This window comes from Anolis carolinensis, chromosome 4 (assembly GCF_035594765.1).
Source record: "Anolis carolinensis isolate JA03-04 chromosome 4, rAnoCar3.1.pri, whole genome shotgun sequence".
Lineage (NCBI taxonomy): Eukaryota > Metazoa > Chordata > Lepidosauria > Squamata > Dactyloidae > Anolis > Anolis carolinensis.
In genome coordinates, this window is record NC_085844.1 from 50,238,926 (window position 1) to 50,263,519 (window position 24,594).

The window sequence follows — 24,594 nt, forward strand, 5'->3', positions numbered from 1 at the left end:
GAATCAGGATTTTCTCAGTTCAGATATTATCGCTACCATGAGCTAATCCCTCTTTTTTCAAGTTGAATCCTGCATGTAGATCCATACAATTTTTTAAATTGTTAATGAAAAAAATAGATATAAAAGAAGCTGTATTTGTTAATAATGCTGCAATTCAGTTAATATACATGTGTGAAACACATGGCCCTCGAACTATATCCGGCCCGCCATGTCATTTTATGTGACCCTCCAGATGCTGGACTCAACAACTTCAGTATTCCTTCTTAGACATCATGACTAGTGCAAATGGGAGCTGTGATACAGTAACAGCTGAAAGGCTGTAATTTGTTTTGTTTAGTCGAGATAGTGGAATTTGAATTTAGATGCAAGGCTTGTGGATATGATGTCTGATGTTGAGATGGCCTTTAAACTTTCCCAGACTTCAGAATCACAAGTGCTGTTGGGTTGTAATTCTTATTATCCCCAGTTTGCATGGCAGATAATCAGAAGTGGTGGGAGTTGTCCTTCAATAACATCTGAGGACCTACATTGGGTAAAACCTAAAGAGCAACTAATACTTTGTATTAAAAAAGATATAACTGGCCCTCTGTATCAACAGATTCTCCATCCATGGATTCAATTGCCTTTTGAAGACAACTACAATGCTGATGTGGTCCTCCATGAAAATGAGTTTGAATCCCCTGGATTAATATACCAGGACTAAAGCAGCTCAATTTATGTGCATGATTGTGATCTAAGAATCTTATACTTCTATTATTTTATTTTTTCTGAGGTGTGAAATTTCCCTCATTCTCTGAATTACTTAAGCCTCCTTCTCCATTGTCCCAGAAGTCACTTAAAAGCAACAGCATCATATCTGTAACTAGAAATAAAATCAGATTTATGTAGATTGTTCCCATGTTTATCAGGACATTTTGTAATAGATACAAAATTGATCTTTTCAATATTTAATGCTACTCAACCAGGAAACAAGACTCCATCTGTTTGGTTGGGCGATACTCTTCAGGAACAAGGAATTTCTTTTCTCATAAAAAAATTTGAAGGAGGTGGCTATGAAGGTGAAAATGTATCTGGAATCTTGTCTCATCCAACTCTTCATGATCTACAAGAGACCTTTAGTTTGCGAGCTGTACTGCAATGGATGGATATGCTTCTTGCTGCTCTGGATTGTTACAATACCTTTATTGAACAGAGGATAATCATACCAAATGAAATATTAGGTAGGAGAATCGCAAAAGTGGTTTGTTTAATCATTCATCTTCCCAGAAAATTAAAACAAAGCAATATGTTTGCTCCATAAATGTTAGAGAACCAGTCTGTTTGGATTTAATATGACTTAGCTTTCATATAAATGATCTCTTTCATCTGATGACTTTTGATAGAACTGATGACTTTTGCATCATTAATACTGTGTTGCCATTGCCACTTTCTTTTGTTTCTTCCTGAAGCTGTCAGATAATCATGTGTCTACCACCTCGTGCTTTCCTCTTTCTGTGTCCCTCTTACTCTTTTTCGGTTTTCTATATGATTTCTTGGTTTGTTTTCCCCCCTCTTTGAAAATTTCAAGCAATTTTCTACAGCCATCTTGAAATTTGGGCCTGTGGAATGGGGGTGCGACTATTATGTGGCTGCAACTATTATACAAGGAAATATAGAACTTCAAGAAATACATCCAATCTCTAGAGGAGTAAAAATAAAAAGAATAAAGTGAGGAAGGGAAAATGGGTAAGGGTAGGGTAAAATGGCGTAAGATAGAAATAAGGAGGGGGGGTCTAATAAAAGTCCCAAGGTGTAGCTTCCAATCGTCTTCATCATGTTCATATTTCTTCATTTCAGTCTTTAGTTTGTTTGTTCTAATTTTGCTTCTTCTTTTCTCCCCCTCTAATCTTCAAATAGTATTTCTTAATTTGCTTTAATTGTCTAAGTTATTATTTTTTCCTTCTTATAAATCAGGTTGTTCCTCACTGGGCTCCAATCTGTTTCTTGTTTCACTGTTCCTTGATGTCTTGTCAGTAATTGAAGTAATTTGTCCATATTTCTTAACTCCAGCATCTTATGTTTTAAAACACTAGGCCTCATTTTATATTCCGCTGAAACTGTGTAATCTTTTCAAAATTATTTTAAGGTACAGATGCAGGGTCCTCATTTTTGATGTCATTGGAGTTCTTTCTTGGAAAAATCGCATTGCATGATGTGTCTGGGGCAGAACGATGTTTTAGCACAGGGTCCAAAGGCAACATTTTTAGTCCACAAGAAAGAGAAGACTACAGTTACAGCAAATGTACCATTATAGTTCGAATTATGGTTTTTGCCACCATGATTTTGGATACACGCCAGCAGGATTTCTGGAAGGTAGGATTGCTCTTATGACCTGAATCAAAACAAGTCTGCAACTTCTTCCCTGAAGTCAAAGGGATTTAAAGTTTTATTATTCCTCCAACCTTATTTCCTCATCCTTATTGGAGAATATCATTTGAAGTTGAGGAAAGAAGTAAGCAATATTTACAATGTGGCATGAGCTCTTTGTAATGCACAGTAAATGCTAGTGTAGCCTTTTGCATAAAAAGTTCATTGGAATTCTGGAAAGTAGGACTGAAGGGGATATCGTTCTGCATTATAAAGTACTTTCTGCAAACATTCTGATGCTACACTGGTAGATGTGTTGATGTTTTGTGATATTAATACCTGCCTAAAGAGGGATAAGCTACCTTTTGTCTTACTTTGTGACAGCAGTCCTGTGAACTTATTTTGAATTTAAGACTTTTTAGATTCTGTGGGCAATAATTCTGAGAAGCTGTTTATTTTGGAGGAAAATGATGATTTTTAGTGTTTAGGACAAAAATGCTAACTACAGATATAAGTTTCATAGATTTCAATAGAAATTGTTTCCATAACACATGCGTACACATGTATAAATATAAAGCCTATCTAAAAATTATACTATACTAAAATTAACTTTTGTTAGTTGAAGTCTGAAACTTGAAAGAAATAGTATAAGGATTTAGTGAACTCATATGTTTTATGGATCAGTATTTAAACAGTATATATAATGGGAAATCTTGTGTTATGGGTTTAAAAGTAAGACTACTTGTCTTATTTTTATCTTGTAATTTCTAGCTACTTGAGGAACAGTTATTTAATGAGGATTTAACGGAACTGGTTGTGAGAACTGTCTGCCACCCAAAAGACACAGGCTTTAATGTTGCTGATGTACAAGTTATGGAAAACCTCCCAAATGTCTGTGTGAAGCTAATGAAAGCTTTGATGAAATCTCCGTATAAAGAATCCTTAGAAACCAGCATAAAGAAAATAATAACATCCAAAAGGTAGGATTCTGAATGCAATATCCTACATTGGTACATGTAAAAGTAATTGTTTAATTTGACATTTTTTATTATCTAGTTACGTGGCTAATACTTTGTTCTCTTTCATTTTGCCAGCATTGAGGAACTTTGTAGTGTTGAACTCTACAATCGAGAGGCCCTGCTGGATCATTTTAGACTTGGTTCCATTCTGTCTGCATGTAAGCAGCTTCACAAGGCTGGTTTGATTCACTGTACCTTGCAATCTAAGGTGTGTGTGTGTTATTCAGTATGCTTGCAAAGAAAAATAAGTAATAAGATATGGTGAGTCAGTACAGAGTTACAGTACATAGAATGTCAACATATCAGTAGAGCAACAATTCAGTGTAACATATTGTAAATTGAACATCCCCCACCTATCAGAAATAATCTTCTTGATAAATAAGGTATTTCTTGTGCTCAGAACATTGACCATAAACATTTCCTTTCATCTACAATCTTAACAAGAGTGTTGCTATAAGCCTGAATCTATACAGTATTGAGTTACTCTAAACCTGATTTTGATCATCTTAAAATATTTATAGGGCAGCATTATGGAAGTACTGTTATGATAGCATTAATACTGGAATATTGGTTCTTACATAATTATATTCCAGATTGCTGAAGTAGAATACATCACCTTTTTTGCTTATCCTTTTTCTGGTGATAGTTTCATCTTAAATGTATACTCCCATATTATTTATACATTTTTATAAGTGTACCATTTTGGTCTTTTCCCTCTCAAGGGTGCAGATATACATTGTGAGATCGGTTCAAGGCTCCTGCTAGTTGTATACAAAGGTATTGCACCAGGTGATGAACGGAAATCCCTTCCCTCATTGGACATCAACAGTAAACAATTGGCTGAGGGACTGTTGCAGTTGGCCTTTGCTTTTGGTGTCCAGGTAGGAGCTTGTTGATGCCAGAATTTTTATTTTATCAAATCATTTGAAGCTACCAGTCACCTATGATATTAGTACTTAAGGAGATTTTCTTTTTGTATAGCAGAAGAGAAACTGTAATCTTTACTTTCTAAAAAAATGTTTTGTTTCTAATATAATACAATACAATGCAGTAATAATCTTTTATCTTTGTATTCATGCGGCCCGCCCTTGTTATTACTGTTTCTTTGACTTGTGTTGTAATGTATATTATTACTTATTGTATTGTTTAATTGCTCTATGATATGTTGTTTTATATTTTGTTATATTGTTTTGCTTTGGGCATGGCCCCATGTAAGCCGCCCCGAGTCCCCGTTGGGGAGATGGTGGCGGGGTATAAATAAAGTTTTTTTATTATTATTATTATTATTATTATTATTATTATTATTATTATTAATAATAATATTATTATTATTATTATACAGTATATTTTAATATGCATTATATTATATTACAGTATACAATAGCTCTGTAATTATATTACATTAATATACCATATACCGTATTTCATCATATAACATTTGCTATTGCATAATTGGTATTTTTGTGTTCCTCGCATAATAGTTGCAGAGCCATTGAGGCTGAATCTTCTTCCCTCCTGCCTTATTTCTCTGAATTCAAAGCAGTTTAAAAAAAAAACAGAAAGTGAGCTGTTTGCTTGAGGCAAGATCATCTTTCCTCCTGTCTCAGATGTAAGGCAGTTTATTTTTTAAAAACAAACTGGAGAATCAAAGGCAGGATTATTTAAAGCACATAATAGTAGCATCTCCTTTTTCAATTAAAAATTGATTTAAAAACTATCATGCGATGAAATACGATATTATATATGGTGTTATTCAATTTTGCTTCATTCCAAAGCTGGTTATTTTGAGTAGCTAATTCCTACAAGTGGGTGCATTTCTTCTGTCCAGTTGCGTTTCCTATTTTGCATAGCTCAGATTTTATTTATTTCTAAGGATATCCTCCATCCTAAGGATAGCCTCAAAAACAAACAATTATTTATCGCAAAACTCTTCTAGTGCTTTAATCATGGGGAAATGTGAACTACATAAACTATTACATTGGTGATTGAAAGGCATGTTCATAATGTTGAAATCTGTGATGTTAATTCTTATGGTTATTTTCTTTGTAGTGTGTGGAGCTTGTGAGTCTCTTGCTGAACTCACTGATGTTATCTGTGCCATTATCTGGAGCATCCCAGAAAAATCTTATCAGTTTTTCTCATGGAGAATATTTCTACAGCTTGTTTTTGGAAACAATAAATAGAGAGTTGTTGAAAAATCTGGATGCAGCTGTACTTCACCTTATGAAGTCTGCAGGAGACAGCCCCAAAATGGTATTCAATTCTTCTTTTCAAATAGTTAGTGTATCCTGCTAATTACTATGAACATGTTCTTCTTTAAGATAGTGATCCTATGGGCACATTAAACAGAAAATCTTTTAGCAGTTGCTTCTAGAATAGGAGCAATAGTTAAATTCTGAATATTGAACTGAAAAAATGTTATTCAGGCATATATATTTTAAAATCTATATTGTTTTTGCTTGTTTCAGTATCACATCTATATATAGATATATATTAGCAATATGATTATTTTAATAATAATAATTTTAAAAAAACTTTATTTATACCCCGCCACCATCTCCCCGTGGGGACTCGGGGTGGCTTACATGGGGCAGAGGCCCAAACAACATAGAACAAAACATAGGCAACATAATACAAATCACACTATAAAAAGATAAAACAGTAATACAATATATCAATTAAAATAAAAATACAGGATAAAAAATTGCATTTAAAACACATAGATGGTAAAATCGTAATAAAAACGGGATAGATTATTACATTCTAATTATTTTAATTCTAACATTACTAATGTGTTAGTGTGCATTGTATTTTATTCATTTTAATTGCAGTGGCTATTGAATTGACACACAATTTGACTTGACTTAGATATAATCAAATTTTATTTGCAGAACAAATGTACTTTTCAAATATCGATGTCGGCATGAGAAAGAAAGACCTTACATATTCTTTAATTAATTATTTGTTAATCTTGCATGCATTACATTTTAGTCCCACATTGTTGAAGATTAATTACTGTTAATACTTCATGATACCAATTCTCTGTATTTCAGGTTGGTACTGTTTTGAATGGTATGCTGGATCAAAGCTTCAAAGAGAGTGCTGTTCGGAAGCAACAAGGAGTAAAACTAGTGACTGCTATATTAAAGAATTGGAAACAGCTTGATCACTGGTGGAGCAAAGATGCTGCTCCCGAAAGCAAAATGGCTGTCTTAACTTTACTTGCTAAAGTTCTGCAGGTAAATATAAAGCAATTTAATCAACAGAATTCCAGCCATTTTCTAGTTGTATATGATTGGGCCTAATTCTTTTTGTTGGGTTGCAGAAGTTTCAGTTTGGGTTTAATTTATACTTAGAAAATATAAAAATACAATCTTTGTATGACTGCATAATATAAAAACACTGTCTTTGCATTCCGATTTGATCAAGAATTAAGCCGTTGATTACCTGTTTATGCATTACTGAACAGGAACCATTATAAGGATCTTATTTACTAGAAAAATTAGTAGATAATGCTCTTATAAACAAATAAATGTTTAGCTTAAGTGTCCATTAATGGCATACATTTTCTTTTAGAAACTTTGGTGATCAATTAACAAATGGGAAATTTTAGAACAGTTATGTTGAAGAATATAGTCTGCCACAGCAATAGGAATCTTGGGCTGATGATGGTTCAACTGAAACTTCCAGCATTCATCACCATTAACTATCCTGGCTATGGCTGGAGGCCAGTCACATTTGGAGGGCCTTATTATTCTCATGGAGCCCCCGATGGCGTAATGGGTTAAAGCCTTGTAACCTGAAGGTTGGGTTGCTGACCTGAAGGCTGCCAGGTTCGAATCCCACCCAGGGAGAGCACGGATGAGCTCACTCATGAGCTCCAGTTCCATGCGGGGACATGAGAGAACCCTCCCACAAGGATGGTAAAAACATCCAGGCATCCCCTGAGCAACGTCCTTGCAGATGACCAATTCTCTCACACCAGAAGCGACTCACAGGAAAAAAAAAATCTCATCTATGCTCTATATGAAAGTATATCATTAATTTAATCTTAATTTCTTTACTTTTTTCCAGATTGACTCTTCTGTAGCATTTAGTATACAACATGAAGCATTTTCAGCTGTATTCCATACATATACAAGTCTTCTTACTGACCAGAAATTGGGCCTGAATCTTAAAGTAAGTGTGTTTTTATGCCCATGCAGACAGTTTTGTACTACAGTAGAGTCTCGCTTATCCAACGTTCTGGATTATCCAACGCATTTTTGTAGTCAATGTTTTCAATACATCATGATATTTTGGTGCTAAATTCGTAAATGTAGTAATTACAACATAACATTACTGCATATTGAACTACTTTTTCTGTCAAATTTGTTGTATAACATGATGTTTTGGTGCTTAATTTGTAAAATCATAACCTAATGTGATGCTTAATAGGCTTTTCCTTAATCTCTCCTTATTATCCAACATATGCGCTTATCCAACGTTCTGCCGGCCCATTTACGTTGGATAAGCGAGACTCTACTGTATTATCAAAGTAGTGATTGAACACATTAGCCATGTTGAAATCTCACAGTTTTATCAAGATACAAATCATCCTAACCTTTTCCTAGGCTGGTGTGCTCCTCTTGCATGACTTACTTAAGAAGCTTTTCATTTATTCTTTTCTGCCCACAAGAACTGAAAAAAGTAAATCTGGTGTCAAATCTTTAGAAGCAGTTAAATTTTATTAATATTACTAGCTTCGCCCGGCCACGCATTGCTGTGGCATGGTAATGAGAAGTAGAGTAGGCTTTGAAGCTGCAAGGGTATTCATTCTTGTTTATCTTGTTTAGTTTTTTTTTTTTTTGGTTTTTTTATTGGAGGTCATACCTTGGATGTGTAGGTGAGTTGTGGCATAGTCAATTGGCCAGATTGAGTAGGATTTAATGGCCTTGTAGCCTAAAAGCCTGGCGGATCCTTTGTTGGGTGGATCCTTTGTTGGGTGGATCCTTTGTTGGGTGGTGTTAGCTTGGCTGATTGTTTCTTGTCTGGAATTCCCCCATTTTCAGATTGTAGTTCTGTATTTAGTGTTCTGGTTTTAGATATGTTTTATGATGGGAGCCAGGTTTTTTTCATTGTCAATGGATTTACCTAGGTAAGAAACAGGCAGGTAAGAGTGGTTTATATACCTGTGGAATAATATCTAGCGTGGGAGGATGATCATTTGTCTGTTGGAGGGAAGAATGAATGCTGTAATTAGTCACCTTGATTAGCCTTTAGTGGACTTGTAGTTTCAATGCCTGGCTGATTCCTCCCTGGGTGATTCCTTTATTGGGAGGTGTTAGCTGGCTGTGTTTGTTTTCTTTCTGGAATTTCCCTGTTTTCAGAGTGTTGCTGTTTATTTACTGTCCTGATATTAGAGTTTATGTTGTCCTGTATTATTATACTATATTTTTATATATTACTAGCTGTGCCCGGCCACGCGTTGCTGTGGCGAAGTATGGTGGTATGGGAAATAAAGTATTGAGGAATTGGTGGTAGTTAAGGTCAAGGGTAAAGGTTTTCCCCAGACATTAAGTCCAGTCGTGTCTTACTCTGGAGGTTGGTGCTCATCTCCATTTCTAAGCCGAAGAGCCGGCGTTGTCCGTAGACTCCTCCAAGGTCATGTGGGATGACTACATGGAGCGGCATTACCTTCCCGCCGGAGCAGTACCTATTGATGCACTCACATTTGCATGTTTTCGAACTTCTGGGTTGGCAGAAGCTGGAGCTAACAGTGGGGGCTCTCTCCGCTCCCCCAATTCAAACCTGTGGCCTTTCAGTCCAGAAGTTCAGCAGTTCAGCGCTTTAACACGCTGCGCCATCAGGGGATATTATTTCCTAAAGGTTGTGAATATACAATATTTCTGATTGGTTTTTTTTGTTTGTTGGAGGCAAGTATGAATGCTGCAATTAGGAAAAATGATTAGGATGTAATGGCCTTGCAGCTTTAAAGCCTGGCTGTTTCCTCCCTGAGTGAATTTTTTGTTGGGAGGTGTTAGCTGGCCCTGATTGTTTCCTGTCTGGAATTCCCTTGTTTTCAGAGTGGTGTTGTTTGCGATATTTTATGTGCTTCTACTGTCTGTGGCCCTGAGAAAACAGAGGATTTTCCAGACTTTGATGATGGGAATACTTTGTTGGGAGGTGTTAGCTGGCCCTGATTGTTTCCTGTGTGGAATTCCCCTGTTTATTTACTGTCCTGGTTTTAGAGATTATATTGTTCTGCATTATTCTATCCCAGTAATTATTTCATATTAAAGAAGAATCTCACTTATCCAACATTCGCTTATACAATGTTCTGGATTATCCAACGCAGTCTGCCTTTTCATAATCAATGTTTTTGTAGTCAGTGTTTTAAATTCATTGTGATATTTTAGTGGTAAATTTGTAAATACAGTACAGTAGAGTCTCACTTATCCAACATAAACGGGCCGGCAGAACGTTGGATAAGCGAATATGTTGGATAATGAGGAATTAAGGATAACCCTATTAAACATCAAATTAAGTTATGATTTTACAAATTAAGCACCAAAACATCATGTTAGACAACAAATTTGTCAGAAAAAGTAGTTCAGTACACAGTAATGCTATATAGTAATTACTGTATTTATGAATTTAGCACCAAAATATCACGATATATTGAAAGCATTGACTACAAAAATGCGTTGGATAATCCAGAACGTTGGATAAGCGAGTGTTGGATAAGTGAGACTCTACTGTAAATACTACATAGCATTACTGCGCATGGAACTACTTTTTCTGTCAAATTTGTTGTATAATATGATGTTTTGGTGCTTAATTTGTATAACGATTACCTAATTTGATGTTTAATTGGCTTTTCCTGAATCCCTTCTTATTATCCAACATATTCACTTATCCTGCCAGCCTGTTTACGTTGGATAAGTGAGACTCTACTGTATATTTCTAATCTTATATTATCTGCTCAGAACTGGATTATCTGAGGCCCCTTCTTCACAGCTGTATAAAATGCACACTGAAGTGGATTATATGGTAGTGCGGAGTCAAGATAATCCAGTGCCAAGCAGATAATATAAGATTATAAATGGGTAATATAGCTGTGTGGAAGGGCCTTGAGTCTACACTGCCATATAATCCAGTGCAAATTAGATAATCTGTGGAAGAAGTCTAAGTGAGGCCTACATCCGCCTGTCCCCTAACTGAAACCTGGCTGTCCCTTGGTTGCTAGGCAACCAAGTGGGCAGAGATTAGCCTTCTAAACTGGCAGCAATTGGATAAAAAAATTATTGCTCTCCCTCTAATTAGGACTTTATTTTTCTTTTCTTTTAGTTGTATCAACCTTGAGGCGTGGATTATGGGTTGTGTTGTCAAATTTTGAGGTTGGGGGGCCTGTACTTTTGTTGTTTTGTGAATTGCCGTGATGCCATCACTCTTTTATATATATAGATTATATTTATTAACCTAAGTATGTTGAAAGTGCAGCTGGGTGGGAAGGTCTCTGCCCATGCTCCCCATTGGGAAGCAGCAGCGCTGTCGCCAAGTGGCACAGCCTTCCCTCGGGGGTGAAAAACTCCCAGCCGAAATGAGGAGTGGGTCTGTGGCGCTGCCCTTCTGAGCTCGCCTGGCAAGTGAGGGGAATCTCAAAGAAATCCACGCTTGTTCTTCCCTCTCGGCTCTTCTGCCTACCCTCCCTCCACCCGCACACCTGCGAGCTTTTACCTGTTTGCATATGTGTTTTTTTTCCCCTTGCGCAGTTTCTCAAGGGGCTCCTGACTCCATAGCTAGGCCGCACTCACCACCTGGCACCAGTAGCAGCCAGGTAGAGGGAGGAGGAGAGGAGTCAGCGCCCTGGCCTGGCCTCGCCGTGGAAAAGTTCCCCCATGTGAGTGCTCCATTGGCCGGCTCAGCACGAAGCAGGGAGAGCCACCTCCCCCTGTCGTCCTCCTCCCTCCTCTGGCCCCTCCTCCTCTATACTCTCGTTCCGGCCCGGGCGCTTGAAGACTCGTATGCCTCCATCAACCGGGCTGAGCAGCAATGTTGCCTCCTCCGTCATTGTCCTTCTCCCTCCTCTGCCTCCTCCTCCGTTTCAGGCCTGGGCGCTGGAGGACTTGCCCATCCTGGGCAAGTATGCCTCCTTCAGCCAGGCCCTGCTACAGATACCCATGGGCATGGGGAAGAAAGAGGAGTCAGTTGGTGAGAGAAATTCAAACCCCTCCCCGCGCCATCGCTTCCTCTGCGCAGGCGTGAGATGGCCGCCATTTCCTGGTGTTGCATCAGCCTCGGAGTGCCTTTTCTTTTCTTGGGGAGGGGGCTGCTCCTCACATGCGCAGAATGCATTATTGCGTTTTTGGGTTTTTTCTGTCATTTTCAGGTAGTATTTTTATGTTTTTTTGTTGTAAAAATACAGACCAGATGACTATGTCTTTTGTTGCCAAATTTGGTGTTATTTGCTCCAGTAGTTTTGTTGTTTAAGTTAAGGGAAAAACGGTCAGAACATTTTTATATATATAGATCGATTAATATTTCTACAAATTTTAAAACCATGGAAAACAATTTTTATTCTGGAGGAAAATACAAGGGAAATTGCCATATGTGCCATGTTTATTTACCTTTTAAGTCTAAACCTATCTTAATTTTTGAACAACACAGGATTCACTCATAATGTAATTACTGCATAAATTATATAAGCCTTGTAAGCTTGTGAATCTTCCCCCCCCCCCACCCAAAAAAGGTGCTACATTTTGTGCCATTTGAAGTGCTGCAAAATGAAAATGGAAATCCATTTTTATAGAAAATTGTGTTATTTGATAAGAGCAAACTCCTATAACCAAACATAAATACTAAAATAACCTCATATCAGGATATAAAGTTTAATTCAACATTGAACATATTAACTTAATAATATATATGTTTTTGTAAATATTAGCACCATAAGTTGCTAATCAGAATCAGTTTGTAAAAAAATGACTTCTTAATTTTAACCTTCAATTTTATCTGCATCCACTAGCTATAAAATGACTAGATTTGAGTGTTGGATATGTCTTTAATGTGCATAGAAATCATTTTTCTTAATTCTCTATATTGTCTTAGATATAATTGTTCATACATTTCAGTTAATGTACTTCCCAGCATTTATAGTGATTAAAACATGTCTTTCATTCATTCAAACATTGCATTCATTCAAAGGAGAAACTACTTCATCACGTTTCCCAACACTTCCAAATTTTTCAACTGGAAAAAGTTTAAAATATATTCTTGAGAAGGAAAACAGGGAATAAATACCCTTTGAAGCTTTTGTTTGCTGGTAAAGGAGCTTTGCATTTCTAACGTAAATTAACCATGCTCAATTTATCCTTGACAGATTTTTTTCTTTGAAGTGTGAGAGCTTCGGAATCTAAAGCTTTGATGCAATGAACATGTAGATCAATATTCCAAATTATGTGTCTTTTACAGAGTCAAGCAGCTATTATTCTTCCGTTCTTCACCAATCTTACTGGAGAAAGACTTGGTGAACTTAAAAATGCACTTGATCAACTTGTAGTATTCAATTTTCCTTTGAGATCTGATGAATCTCCCAAAGGAACCTTAAAATACAACAACTATGCAGATTGCATTAAAAAGGTAAGTGTATACGTCTAACTTATTTAGGTTCTCGTGAATACTGTATTTCACTGCATCATAGTTGCCACAGTACAATCATCACAACCCTCTTTTCCAATCCAAAAATTGGTTTCTTGCCTTAATCATCCTTAATCATCAGATGAAAACATTGATCTCTTGGAAAGACAGTTTTTAAAAAAACAATGAAGCTCTTCTTCCCCCTTCCTCCTTGTCTTGCAGAGGTAGGACAGGTTTTTTTTGGGGGGGGGGGGGGGGGGGAGGAGGGGGGAGAAACCAGCGAATCAAAAGCACATTTTTTCTCCACATAAAATAAAATAAAATTGGCACCAAAGTGTGACTACTATGCAGTGAAATGTGTATTTTCTAAATGTTTTAAAATTAATTCTCCCTGTTATGGGTCTGTAGTAAAACTTATGCATATTGTATGCAGAAGTATCACCTATGTTTTCTATACTTCAGTTAAAGACCTGCTTTTAGTTTCAATATGGATTTTTTTTTAAAAAAATGAGACATTATTAAAATATTGGACTGTACTAGGCTTATTTCCTTTTATAATCCATATACTAAATAGACTGCCTTTATGTTTATGAAGTTATGAATTACTAAATTTTCAAAAACCAAATGGATTGGTATGCTGCATATTGGCTGAAATAAATCTGTAGCCTTTCCAGTATCCATATGTAAAAGGTTTCTTGCTCTGTTTTGCTGTGGTCATTGAAGAGATGGAAATAGAAAAGATATATACTATACGATCAATTTATATGCTTTACTTAGATGTCACTGGCAGTTTGTGAATTCACTTATGTTGCTTGATAGCAAGTTAGCTACTTAACTTGCTTGAGAGCTTCAGCCTCACAACCTGTGTATTATGCAACCTCTAATGATACAGTCTGTCTCTTCCCCAGTTTCTAGATGCACTTGTATTATCCCAGAGTCCCATATTATTGCAGTTGATGACAGAAATTCTTTGCCGGGATCGCAGGCATGTAATGGAGGAATTGTTTGAAATCAGCTTCAAAAGAATTGCCAGAAGGTGATCCCAAATATTGATTCTTTATAGTACAAAGTATGTGCGTGCACACAAATATACGCATCCAGCCCTCTTACAAAGCATGTCATTTAAGTATTAAAATTTGGGGAACTTTTCAAAAGTTTGGAAAGCATGTGTTGGGGATACAAATTATCTATCTTTGAGAATGTAAATGTTATAGGGTTTTTTTCTTCCCATTTTTATACTAAATAATAATAATGATAACAATAAACTTTATATCTATCCCGCTCTATCTCTCCAATGGGGACTTTGGGCAGCCAAAAACATATAATGGCAATTTTTCATTACTGTATATACAATCAACTAATAAACAAGACATACCATACATTTAAAAAAACACATTAAACTTCGACATCATACAATAATGAGACATTACCACCAAGTTAGACAACACACTAAAATTACACTTTATTTCAACTATTATAACAAGATTTTAAAAAAATTAAATTAGTAAAAAATTAAAAACAGTAAAACTTAAGAAAGCAGCATGATTCTTGAAGACTGTAACTGTATGTTTGGCAATTATTGTTTAAGGAAGTGTTTTATTCTCTGTATGCAGTATAGGAGATGCCCAGAAAGGAATAATTTACAGTCACCACCCAGACTAAGTTAGAGTAGGAGTTACATGCCTGATCTCTCAATTTTCCTCGTATTCAACTATTGTACTTTAGGCAGCTTTATGAGTCTTCAGAATTTGGGGTGGGGGCATGATGGAAGAGGAAATAGGTAACGAAAACCAACCTACCTTTTTAAAGAGAAGGTTTGGAGAAAGAAGTAGAGACTGGAGAGCGTTCTTAGGGATGACATTGCTGTTTGTAAATTCCTTCTTGTGCTCTGCATTGAAATTCTTCATTCACACTCTTTACAGTAGAATGCAGTATAGTGTTCGCTGCTTGTGTTTCTATGTGTATTGTTGGGCTTTTTTTGCTAATGTTTTATACAATTTGCCATATCAACAGATTCAGTTTCAGGTTTCTTTTATCTAGTGAAGACTCTGTTGTAGAAGACTACTGCCCTGGTATATGAGCTAGGGAAGGTTCTAAATACTTTTTCTTTGAAAACCCACTCATACACCTAATCCCCCTACCTGTCTCCCCCAATTCCAAGGCAATTCCTCATCTTTCTTGAGCCAATAAATTCCTTTCCCTCCCCCAGTCTCATCTATCTCCTAATCTCCATTTGGATTCAGGACATGAGCTAGATGCCTTTTCCCTTCCCTCTAATTCTTAGTCAAATCAGGAAGGTGAATGTTTAGCTGAATAGAATAATTCAAATAAAATTCAATTCTGTGATACTTGTCCGATCCATCACTTCTGCTCAATGAAGCCATCAAGGGAAATGGCATCAGTAGTCCCTGATCATGTCATAATTCCAGGGATCGTGTGAGAAAGTCTAGGGTCCCCTAGCTTTTGTTACAGCATTTACTCTTCTCTCCGGAGAAGTTTAAAAATCTGTATGATTTTTTTTCATAGAATTATAAGAGTTGGAAGAGACCTCATGGGCCATTGAGTCCAACACCCTGCCAAGAAGCAGGAAATATCTACAATAAAAATAAAATAAACAAAATGGGGGAGCAGCACAGTAAGAGGACAAAGTTACATTGCCCACCTGGAAGTGCAGATTTGCACTAACAAGTCATCACAATCACACAACACTAGCAGCTATGTGCTGTCACTTGCCATGATGGGAAGTAGCTGCTATCCCATATCATGGGAATGCTTCAGGAGAGCGGCTCACTTGGAGTCCATGGTGTCAAATGGGTTCCTGTAACAATGTCCCTCAGATCATGATTTTATTCATAAAGTGAGTAAATTGCCCTTGTGAAGATGTCACATTTACTGACCTGTGCCTGCTTTTCTTGCATTCAGGGGTAGTTGTGATAAACAAGTGATGCTGCTGGACTCAGTGCACAAAATGTTCCAAAGTGAAATCCTGTCAAATGCAACCCGCCAAGCCTATATAGATCGTTCTCTGCTCACCTTACTACTTCACTGCAACTTGGATGCATTGAAAGAATTTTTAAATAAAATTGTTGTGGAGGCTATGGATACAATAAAGTCCAGGTTTACAAAGGTAAAGACCCTGTCTTTTTAAATCAACATTTTAAATAATTTAATAATTATACTTATATATTTTTTAAAAAAACATTTTGATAGAATTTAAGCAATATATCTGTAGAGAGAACAGAGGGAAGAAATGCGTAGGATTTGAATTTAGGATAAGCAACCTGGGGATGTTGTCAAAGAAGGTATTAATTACCCTTTCTGCATTGTCTCCCTGTAGTGGGTTATATTTCCATACACATTCAGTGGCTAGGCAAGTACAGGGGACACATAGGCAGCATCTCTCTGTAATTCTTCAGCCAGGAAAAGAAAGCAAAATCACATTGGATTCAATGTGACATTGAATAAGCATAATACAGGATTTTGCCAATACTGTATTTCTAAAAATACACTTATTTGGACTCTTCATCTGTAGAATATATATATATTTGCATTGTTGAAGCAGTAAATTCTGACCATGAATTTTTATCTAATGCAGTCTTGCCAGCCATCTCCTAAAACTAGTTGTTTGTATCTCCCTTTAGTCAAACGAACCTGCTTTCGAAACACAACTCACCAAGAAAATGAGCTACTTCAAGATTTTGGAAGTGATGTATTCACGTCTTTCCAAGGATGATGTATATTCTAAAGACTCTAGAATTAACCAAGCCTTTCAGGGTTCCACTTGTGTAGAAGGAAATGAACTTACAAAGATTCTAATAAAGTAAAAAAATTCATTTTTGCTTTAAAACATTCTTGGGTTTGATTTCCACAATTAGTAAAATAATTCTTGAAGCTCCCTGTGTGAGAGACAGAATGCAAACAAACAGAGATAATACCTATTTGAGTGCATGATGTTATGCTTTTGAGTCCAAGTTACTTCTGATTCCATTATATGCATATTTATTTAAAAATAAGTGCCATTGTGTTTAATGTACTGTATTAATTAGTAAATGTATTTCTTGTTGTCATTGAATACTTAGACGCAGCTTGTTTAAGTGGGAAGGGGAAAATCTCCTATTTTCCTGCAAGCTCTTGATCCCTAAGTCATGAAAACCTATTATGGAGGACTAGAAAACTCTTTAGATCAAGTTCTTAGTGCCAGAGAAAGGGTAAAAAAATGCAGTGAGCATTGTAATAGATCTGGAATTACAACCTTCATTTCAAGGTTTTATGGTGATCTGTTTAACTGGAAGCACTTAGTGCAGTGGTTCTCAACCTGGGGGTCCCCAGATGTTTTGGCCTTCAACTCCCAGAAATCCCAACAGCTGGTAAACTAGCTAGGATTTCTGAGAGTTGTAGGCCAAAACATCTGGGGTCCCGCAGGTTGGGAACCACCGACTTAGTGCTTTCTACTTTTTAAAATCACCATCTAACATAAGAAGATTTTCTTCCTATTTGTTCTATCATGCATCTTATTTTGTCCCATTAAGTATCTTGACAGAAGTAGATACAGGCAGTCCTCGAGTTAGAACCATCCAGCTTACAAACAACTCATAGTTAAGAACAAGGGTGAGAAAACAGGAAGTGAGAGAAATCTATCCCTAGGAAGAAAGCTTACTTCTGAAAGAGTTATCATGGGGAAAAGGTGTCTTAACTGAAGCTTTAGCAGCAGTCCTTGTTTCCACATGAGGGGAAATCTTCTGAACAAGGGCACAGAATGCAAACCAAACATCACAGGGATGTTGATGCTACTCAAAGCTATGTATAGAGGGGGGGGGGGGGGGGCTGGAGTTACACTTTAAAATGTATCTGTTCGACTTACAAACAAATTCAGGTTAAGAATAAATCTACAGGACCTATCTTGTTCATAACTTGAGGACTGCCTATCTATTTTGCATTTGATGATCCAGCTACTTGATGATCCACTTTGAAAAAAATAAGCAAGCTGACTGAGGCTTGCACTAATGATTTTTATAAATCATAACATCTTTTGATTTATGCTTTGCAGTATGTTGTTCAACCACTGCATTTACTGATTAATCTCAAAATATGAGTTTCATTCAAATGTTTGGTTCCAGGTCCTGCTATGATGCTTTTACAGAAAACATGTCAGGAGAATCTCAACTGTTGGAAAAGAGAAGACAGTATCATTGTGCTGCCTATAATTGTGCCATTGCTGTGGTCAGCTGTGTGTTCAATGAAAGTAAATTCTATCAAGGCTTTCTTTTCACAGAAAAACCAGAAAAGGTATGTATTAAGTCAAATTTCATCAAGATTAACAGTGTCTGGCTCTATTTCCAAATATAAATTTCACACATATAAGCTGGACTATTGATCAGATAGGAAGTACAGGCTTCCAGAAAACAGTTGAACACTACTTTAGGGTCATTAGATGGCTTAATTCAACATGTCACCTATTCCACAACAATTAGAAGAGAAATTAAAAGTTTCTGTTTTATGTTTGAAAATGCAACGTGTGTAAGCTGGGAGTGACATTACCAGTCTTTTACTTTAGAAATATGTTAATGTTGATATTTAGAATAATAAATACATTAGCATTCAGAGTAGTCAATGGAAATTGATAGCAACCTGCAATAAAAATAATTGAATGATACCAGTTCGTACTTCTGTTCAGTGGGATTTTTCCAGAGAACAGTTCTATTTGGGGAGGGGGGAGTTGTCTGGAGGATCGTTGAAGTGACAGAAGCTTTCATTTACAATAAATGAAGGAGGATACCTTTACTCAGTTATGAAGTTGCTTATATTATACTAACTGTATTTTGGCAGCCATTTCCTGGGCTTGGGATGTCACATTTCAATTGATGCCATTGAAGGAAGCCTGGTTTATCACGTTGACAGTAAAAAAAAATACTGAAGCAAAAAATTACAGCAACTTAGAATGATTGGTTTTTTTTTCTTCCCTGCAGTCTCTCTTTATTTTTGAAAACTTGTTGGATTTGCAACACCATTACGTATTTCCCATTGAGATTGAGGTAGGTAAAATGTAGTGTTTGGCATTTAACTGAAATGTTATGTCATTCTTACCCTGCATAATAATAACAAACTATGCTACAAACATACTGCTGTCAATTAACGTTGTCCTTCAGTTGATAGTTCATAGATGGTAAACTCAGGTTAACTATTCTGTATTCCCTAGTCTTCCTGCTGCTAGAGACGAAACGTAGGCCGAATTGGTCAAGATTTTTGTCATTGCATTGGTGTGCCTGTACTAATCTACAGTAGCCTATATAGAGCCTATGATTTGATCAAATTTTAGTCCACATCTATCTATTGGTTCCTGTTCTGCTGACCAAGCCTAATAGTGATGAAAGTTAACTCCAACATTGCTTTCCTTATAAAGCATGACATCCAGTCTCTCCTATCTTTTTCTTTCAGAATAGGTTTGTGTTGAAAGGGGGAATTCTGTAGACACCTGTAAGTCCACTATGCTGTTCAGAATGTGGAAAGTTCAAAGTATAATATAACATTTACTAAATATAGTATTGGGAGATAAAAAATAATAGTGATGAATATACAATGGCAATACATGAAGCTAACTGAGAGATAGATAGATGTTTCCAGAGAGGTGCTGGCTTAACATGCATGAGCCGAATGAGCCCTGGCAGCATACTCAAAGTTGAAGGACTGTCTGAGGCAAAAACTGAATGGTTCTTTAAATGGGAATCTGTTCAAGTTCTTCAGATGAAATAATCAGTATGTAAGCTATTTCCCAGTATTCCTCCAGTGGCCTTATAATGATTTGTTGTACAAAGGAAGTTATAACCTTGAAAACTCTGCCTGGTCAATATGGAAGAAGATAATGACTGTTTTTTAGACATCCAATGGTTGGTAGATCACTAGTAAGCTCTTTTTCTTTTCTTAGGTTCCTCTGGAAAGAAAGAAACGGTATATTGCCATTAGGAAAGAAGCCAGGGAAGCAGTGAGTGAGGATTCAGGTATGATCCTAAATATATGTGGTGCTGCATATAATAACATTAGCAGAAATAACCATAATCACTTCCCAAGGGGATTGAAATCTGAATAAGCCAGCCCCAACCTGATTCTTTCCAGATGCTTTGAATTCAACGAGCCACATTTGGTGTAATTTAGTGGTTCCCAACCTGTGGTCCATGGACCACCAGTGGTCCCCAAGAACTAAAATATGGTACACGGCCTCACCGTTACTACACCGTTGCAACGAGAACGACTGGTCTTGCAAAGCCCTCTTATAGTGCCAAGGCAACAGGGATGACAGGAGGGGAGAGGCTGACTACCCACAAAAGGCGCAACAGCAAGCCTCCTGACTGCTGCTTCTCCTTCTCCTCCTCCTCTCCCCCCCCCCCCCCAAGCGGAGCCGTTCCATGTGGCACCTGGAAGCGGGGCACCCTGGTGTTTTTGTTTTTAGGCCTGTTCCTGGGGTTATTTGGGGGGTGCTGATTCAGGAAATTGCATTGGATAGTCCACATCAGCTCTAGATTATTAAATATGGTTTTCTGTGGGTGAGCCGATGGCGACTACTGGATGGCATATGTTCTGTATCAGAAATTAGAGCTGATGTGGTCTACCCAATGCAGTTTTCTGAATCAGCACCCCAAGTAACCAAACCGAATCTAAAGTTGACCAAAAACTAACCCTTTTGATACTAATGTTGGACAATGGTCTCTGGTCAAAGTGGTCCCTGGTCGACTGGTCCCTGGTCAAAAAAAGGTTGGGAACCACTGGTAGAATTAAATGTCAGGCATGTTGGAAGTTGTAGTCCAAATACCTCAGGGAGAGTTGTTTGGTGATTTAACAGTAATTATGAGAAGGGAAAGTCAAATGACTTTATATGCACTCAGACTTTCAGACAGAAATGAGTGGTGAAGTAGTGTATTTTGCAGAAGATATTGAAGGGAACAAGTCTGCTGTAGCAGTACATTGATTTTCATGGTGGGAGATCTAGAAAAAGAAGATTGATAATTTCATACACAACTATAGGAGGAAGCATGTCTTTTAAAGCAAGCAACATTTTGATGGAGAAAGAACTATTTTAGGTATATTGTTACTAGATCAAATATTTTTGCTGTACTGTTAAAATTTTAATACATCCTTAAGGCTGTTGAAATTAATGGGGGCCCATTATTCATGACTAATTTACTTTCTGTTAAATTGATCCTAGGTTTGAGTAATCTCAGTTACATTACATTTCCGGTCAAAATCGGAGTATTTAATTTTGTTTTAAAAAGACACTTTTAGTTGCTGTTGCATGGATGAATAACAGAAAACTGTATTAAATTTCTATGACATTTCTGTGAAATAGAAGTCTGTTGTTTTTCTTTTATGCAGAGACACATGGATCTGCATGCAGGCTTAATGGCAGTAATTGATATCTTGAAACAAGTTATAAATCTAGCTGTACCCGGCCACGCGTTGCTGTGGCGAAGTATGGTGGTATGGGAGATAAAGTATTGAGGAATTGGTGGTAGTTAAGGTAAAGGGTAAAGGTTTTCTCCTGAAATTAAGTCCAGTTGTGTCCAACTACACACTGAAGTGGATTATATGGCAGTGTGGAGTCAAGATAATCCAGTTCAAAGCAGATAATATACGATTATAAATGGGTTATATAGTTATGTGGAAGGGCCTTGAATCTACACTGCCATATAATCCAGTGCCAATTAGATAATCTGTGGAAGAGGCCTAAGTGAGGCCTAACTCTGCCTGTCCCCTGGGCTGAGTTGGTTGTTAGGAGACCAAATGGGCGGAGCTTAGCCTTTTAACTGGCAGCAATTGGATAAAAACAATTATTCCTTCTCCCTCTAATTAGGACTTTATTTTTCTTTTCTTTTTGTTGTATGAACGTAGAGGCATGGATGAAGGGTTGTGCTGCCAAGTTTAGTGTTTCTGGGATGTGTAGTTTTGTTGTTTTGTCCTAGGTCAAAATTTCATTACCCTTTTATATATATACTAGCTGTGCCCGGCCACGCGTTGCTGTGTCTGAGTCTGGTGGTGTTGGTCAGTCTACATTAGGTTGTATTTATGCTGTGACCTTCTTTATACTCACATTAGTCGTAGTATTTCAAGTCTGTTACCTTCTTCAATTTTTGTGTTGATTGATAATTGCTTGAGATCCCTGTTGTCTTTGGTTTGTTGTTAGTTGTAATGTCTGATTCTGCTGAGTGCGGTTTATATTTTTATTGTGGTACAATAGTCCTTTTTTTGTTTTGCCTGTGTAGGTGTTTATTATTGTTGTTGTTGTTGTGGTCATGAAGGTTGGATAAGTTAGATGCTACTGTATTGTTTTTTGGAGGCCCACTGTAGCACTGACTGGCCTCTCAGCCTCAGTGCCTGGCTGTTTCTTGCCTGTGCTGGTGTTGATTCTTATTGTTGTTGTTGTTATTGTTATTATTGTAATTGTTTTTTTGGAGGCCAAGTGTGAATGTAGGGATTGGGGAGGTGGATGAGTTGTGTTGTCAAATTTGGTATTTGTTATAGTCACAATGCGTTGTTGTGAGTTTTGTGGGTCTGGATTGTGGTTTTGTGGTGTAGTTGTGTTGTTACAACTGGGAGAAAAGGCTTTTGTGTTGTGTTGTCAAGTTTTGTATTTCTGGGGCGTTTAGTTGTGCACCGTTTCGTATTTCTGGGGCGTTTAGTTGTGTTGTTATAGTCACGATGCATTGTTGTGAGTTTTGTGGGTCCGGATTGTGGTTTTGTGGTGTGGTTGTGTTGTTACAACCGGGAGGCAAGGCTTTTACGTTGTGTTGTCAAGTTTTATATTTCTGGGGTGTTTAGTTGTGTGCCAAGTTTCGTATTTCTGGGGCGTTTAGTTGTGTTGTTATAGTCACGATGCGTTGTTGTGAGTTTTATGGGTCCGGATTGTGGTTTTGTGGTGTGGTTGTGTTGTTACAACCTGGAGGGAAGGCTTTTGTGTTGTGTTGCCAAGTTTCGTATTTCTGGGGCGTTTAGTTGTGTTGTTATAGTCACAATGCGTTGTTGTGAGTTTTGTGGGTCCTGTGTGGTTTTGTGGTGTGGTTGTGTTGTTACAACTGGGAGGCAAGGTTTTTGCATTGTGTTGCCAAGTTTCGTATTTCTGGGGCGTTTAGTTGTGTTGTTATCGCATGATGCGTTGTTGTGAGTTTTGTGGGTCCGGATTGTGGTTTTGTGGTGTGGTTGTGTTGTTGTAACCGGGAGGCAAGCCTTTTGCATTGTGTTGCCAAATTTCGTATTTCTGGGATGTTTAGTTTTGTTGTTATAGTCACTGCGCAAACAACTTTATCATTTTATATATATAGATAGATGAAGGCACACATAGTGCTTTGTGCAGCAATTCTGTCATTGTCTCTCAAATCAATTGCTCTTTTAGAATAACAATATATGTATATGTATTTGTTTTAGCTGAACCACATTATTTAGCTTCTGCGTCATATATGGTAGATAGCAGTCTGAGTGAAGAAATGAGCCAATTTGATTTCTCAACTGGAGTACAAAGTTTTTCATATCAGTCACAAGATTCTTGGGCCTCTGGTTCTCGCTTCAGAAGAAAGGTGACTTTAATTTCATATTACATTTGGAAACTGTGTGTGTGTGTGTGTGTGTGTACACACAACCTGTCACTTGATAATTTCCTTTCCTTTAGTGGGGCTTTAGATTTAAAAAAGAAATAGAATTAAGCAAGGATTTGAATCCTGATTCTACACTCAAACCATTAAACTATCTGATTTCCTATGGCTATTGTTAATAAAAGGTCCATAGGAATAAAAAAAAAAAACCAATTGCTGGAACATATAGAATTCCTCTTCTATTTTGTAGCGTAGGACCTCATACCTCTTCTTTTTGTATTATATCTAACTCTGGTACCAAATTTCTATCAACGGTAATGCCCAGAAACATCTGCTTGGTTGCCTGAGGAATGCCTGTAATGTAAGTTAAGGTTTTCTTAACTTTCATAATACTTACCTGTACAGTTGTCCATTCCACCAGTATTGTATTCAAACACCACATCCTATGTGGATACTATGTGTCTTGGAATGGTGTCTCGTGTTTCATTCTTGATAATCAGATTTAAATGAGCAGTATGGAATACCACACAGATTATCCATTACATAGTTTATATCTGGTCTAAGTCAGGTCTGTTTAAATATCAGACCCACAGTAAGAGAATTTAAAATATATGTTAACAAGTCACTAGAATTTTCAGCTCTAATGAGATTGGGACACTATTTAAAGCTATTCTAATTTTTTGTTATTGCTAACTCTTACTGTATAGCTGAGCTATATCTTGGGTATAGATAATGATTATAGGGAAACATTATTGTGAAAAGAAAGTTTGAGATGTGAAGTATTAATTCAGTATGGGATTTTCAGAACTCATATCTGTTGTTTCTAAAGGAGCCCACAGAATCTGAGGCTCTGGATGATGTTATGGAACTGGAAATGGATGAACTCAACCAGCATGAATGTATGGCGTCAATGACTACCTTGATTAAACATATGCACAGAAATAACATCATGCCTGCAGTAGAAAAAGTGAGTATGGCTTGTAAAGTAATATCTTGTTAATGGACTCTCTTTTTCTAAGCTGTTCTAGAATTGAGCA

General features: G+C 37.0%; 1 protein-coding gene across 1 annotated transcript in view; it reads left to right on the forward strand.

Annotated features, from left to right (window-relative positions):
• Positions 1-24,594, forward strand: part of prkdc (protein kinase, DNA-activated, catalytic subunit) — a 110,478-nt gene that overhangs the window by 42,937 nt on the left and 42,947 nt on the right. The window contains exons 31-47 of the mRNA XM_062979346.1: positions 966-1,220; positions 2,126-2,352; positions 3,118-3,326; positions 3,441-3,573; positions 4,088-4,246; positions 5,415-5,618; positions 6,419-6,604; positions 7,440-7,544; positions 12,819-12,986; positions 13,892-14,019; positions 15,906-16,110; positions 16,625-16,803; positions 18,101-18,269; positions 18,950-19,015; positions 19,906-19,978; positions 23,394-23,542; positions 24,387-24,524. Coding sequence (XP_062835416.1) covers positions 966-1,220; positions 2,126-2,352; positions 3,118-3,326; positions 3,441-3,573; positions 4,088-4,246; positions 5,415-5,618; positions 6,419-6,604; positions 7,440-7,544; positions 12,819-12,986; positions 13,892-14,019; positions 15,906-16,110; positions 16,625-16,803; positions 18,101-18,269; positions 18,950-19,015; positions 19,906-19,978; positions 23,394-23,542; positions 24,387-24,524 — 2,753 coding nt within the window. The remainder of the gene's footprint in view (positions 1-965; positions 1,221-2,125; positions 2,353-3,117; positions 3,327-3,440; positions 3,574-4,087; positions 4,247-5,414; positions 5,619-6,418; positions 6,605-7,439; positions 7,545-12,818; positions 12,987-13,891; positions 14,020-15,905; positions 16,111-16,624; positions 16,804-18,100; positions 18,270-18,949; positions 19,016-19,905; positions 19,979-23,393; positions 23,543-24,386; positions 24,525-24,594) is intronic.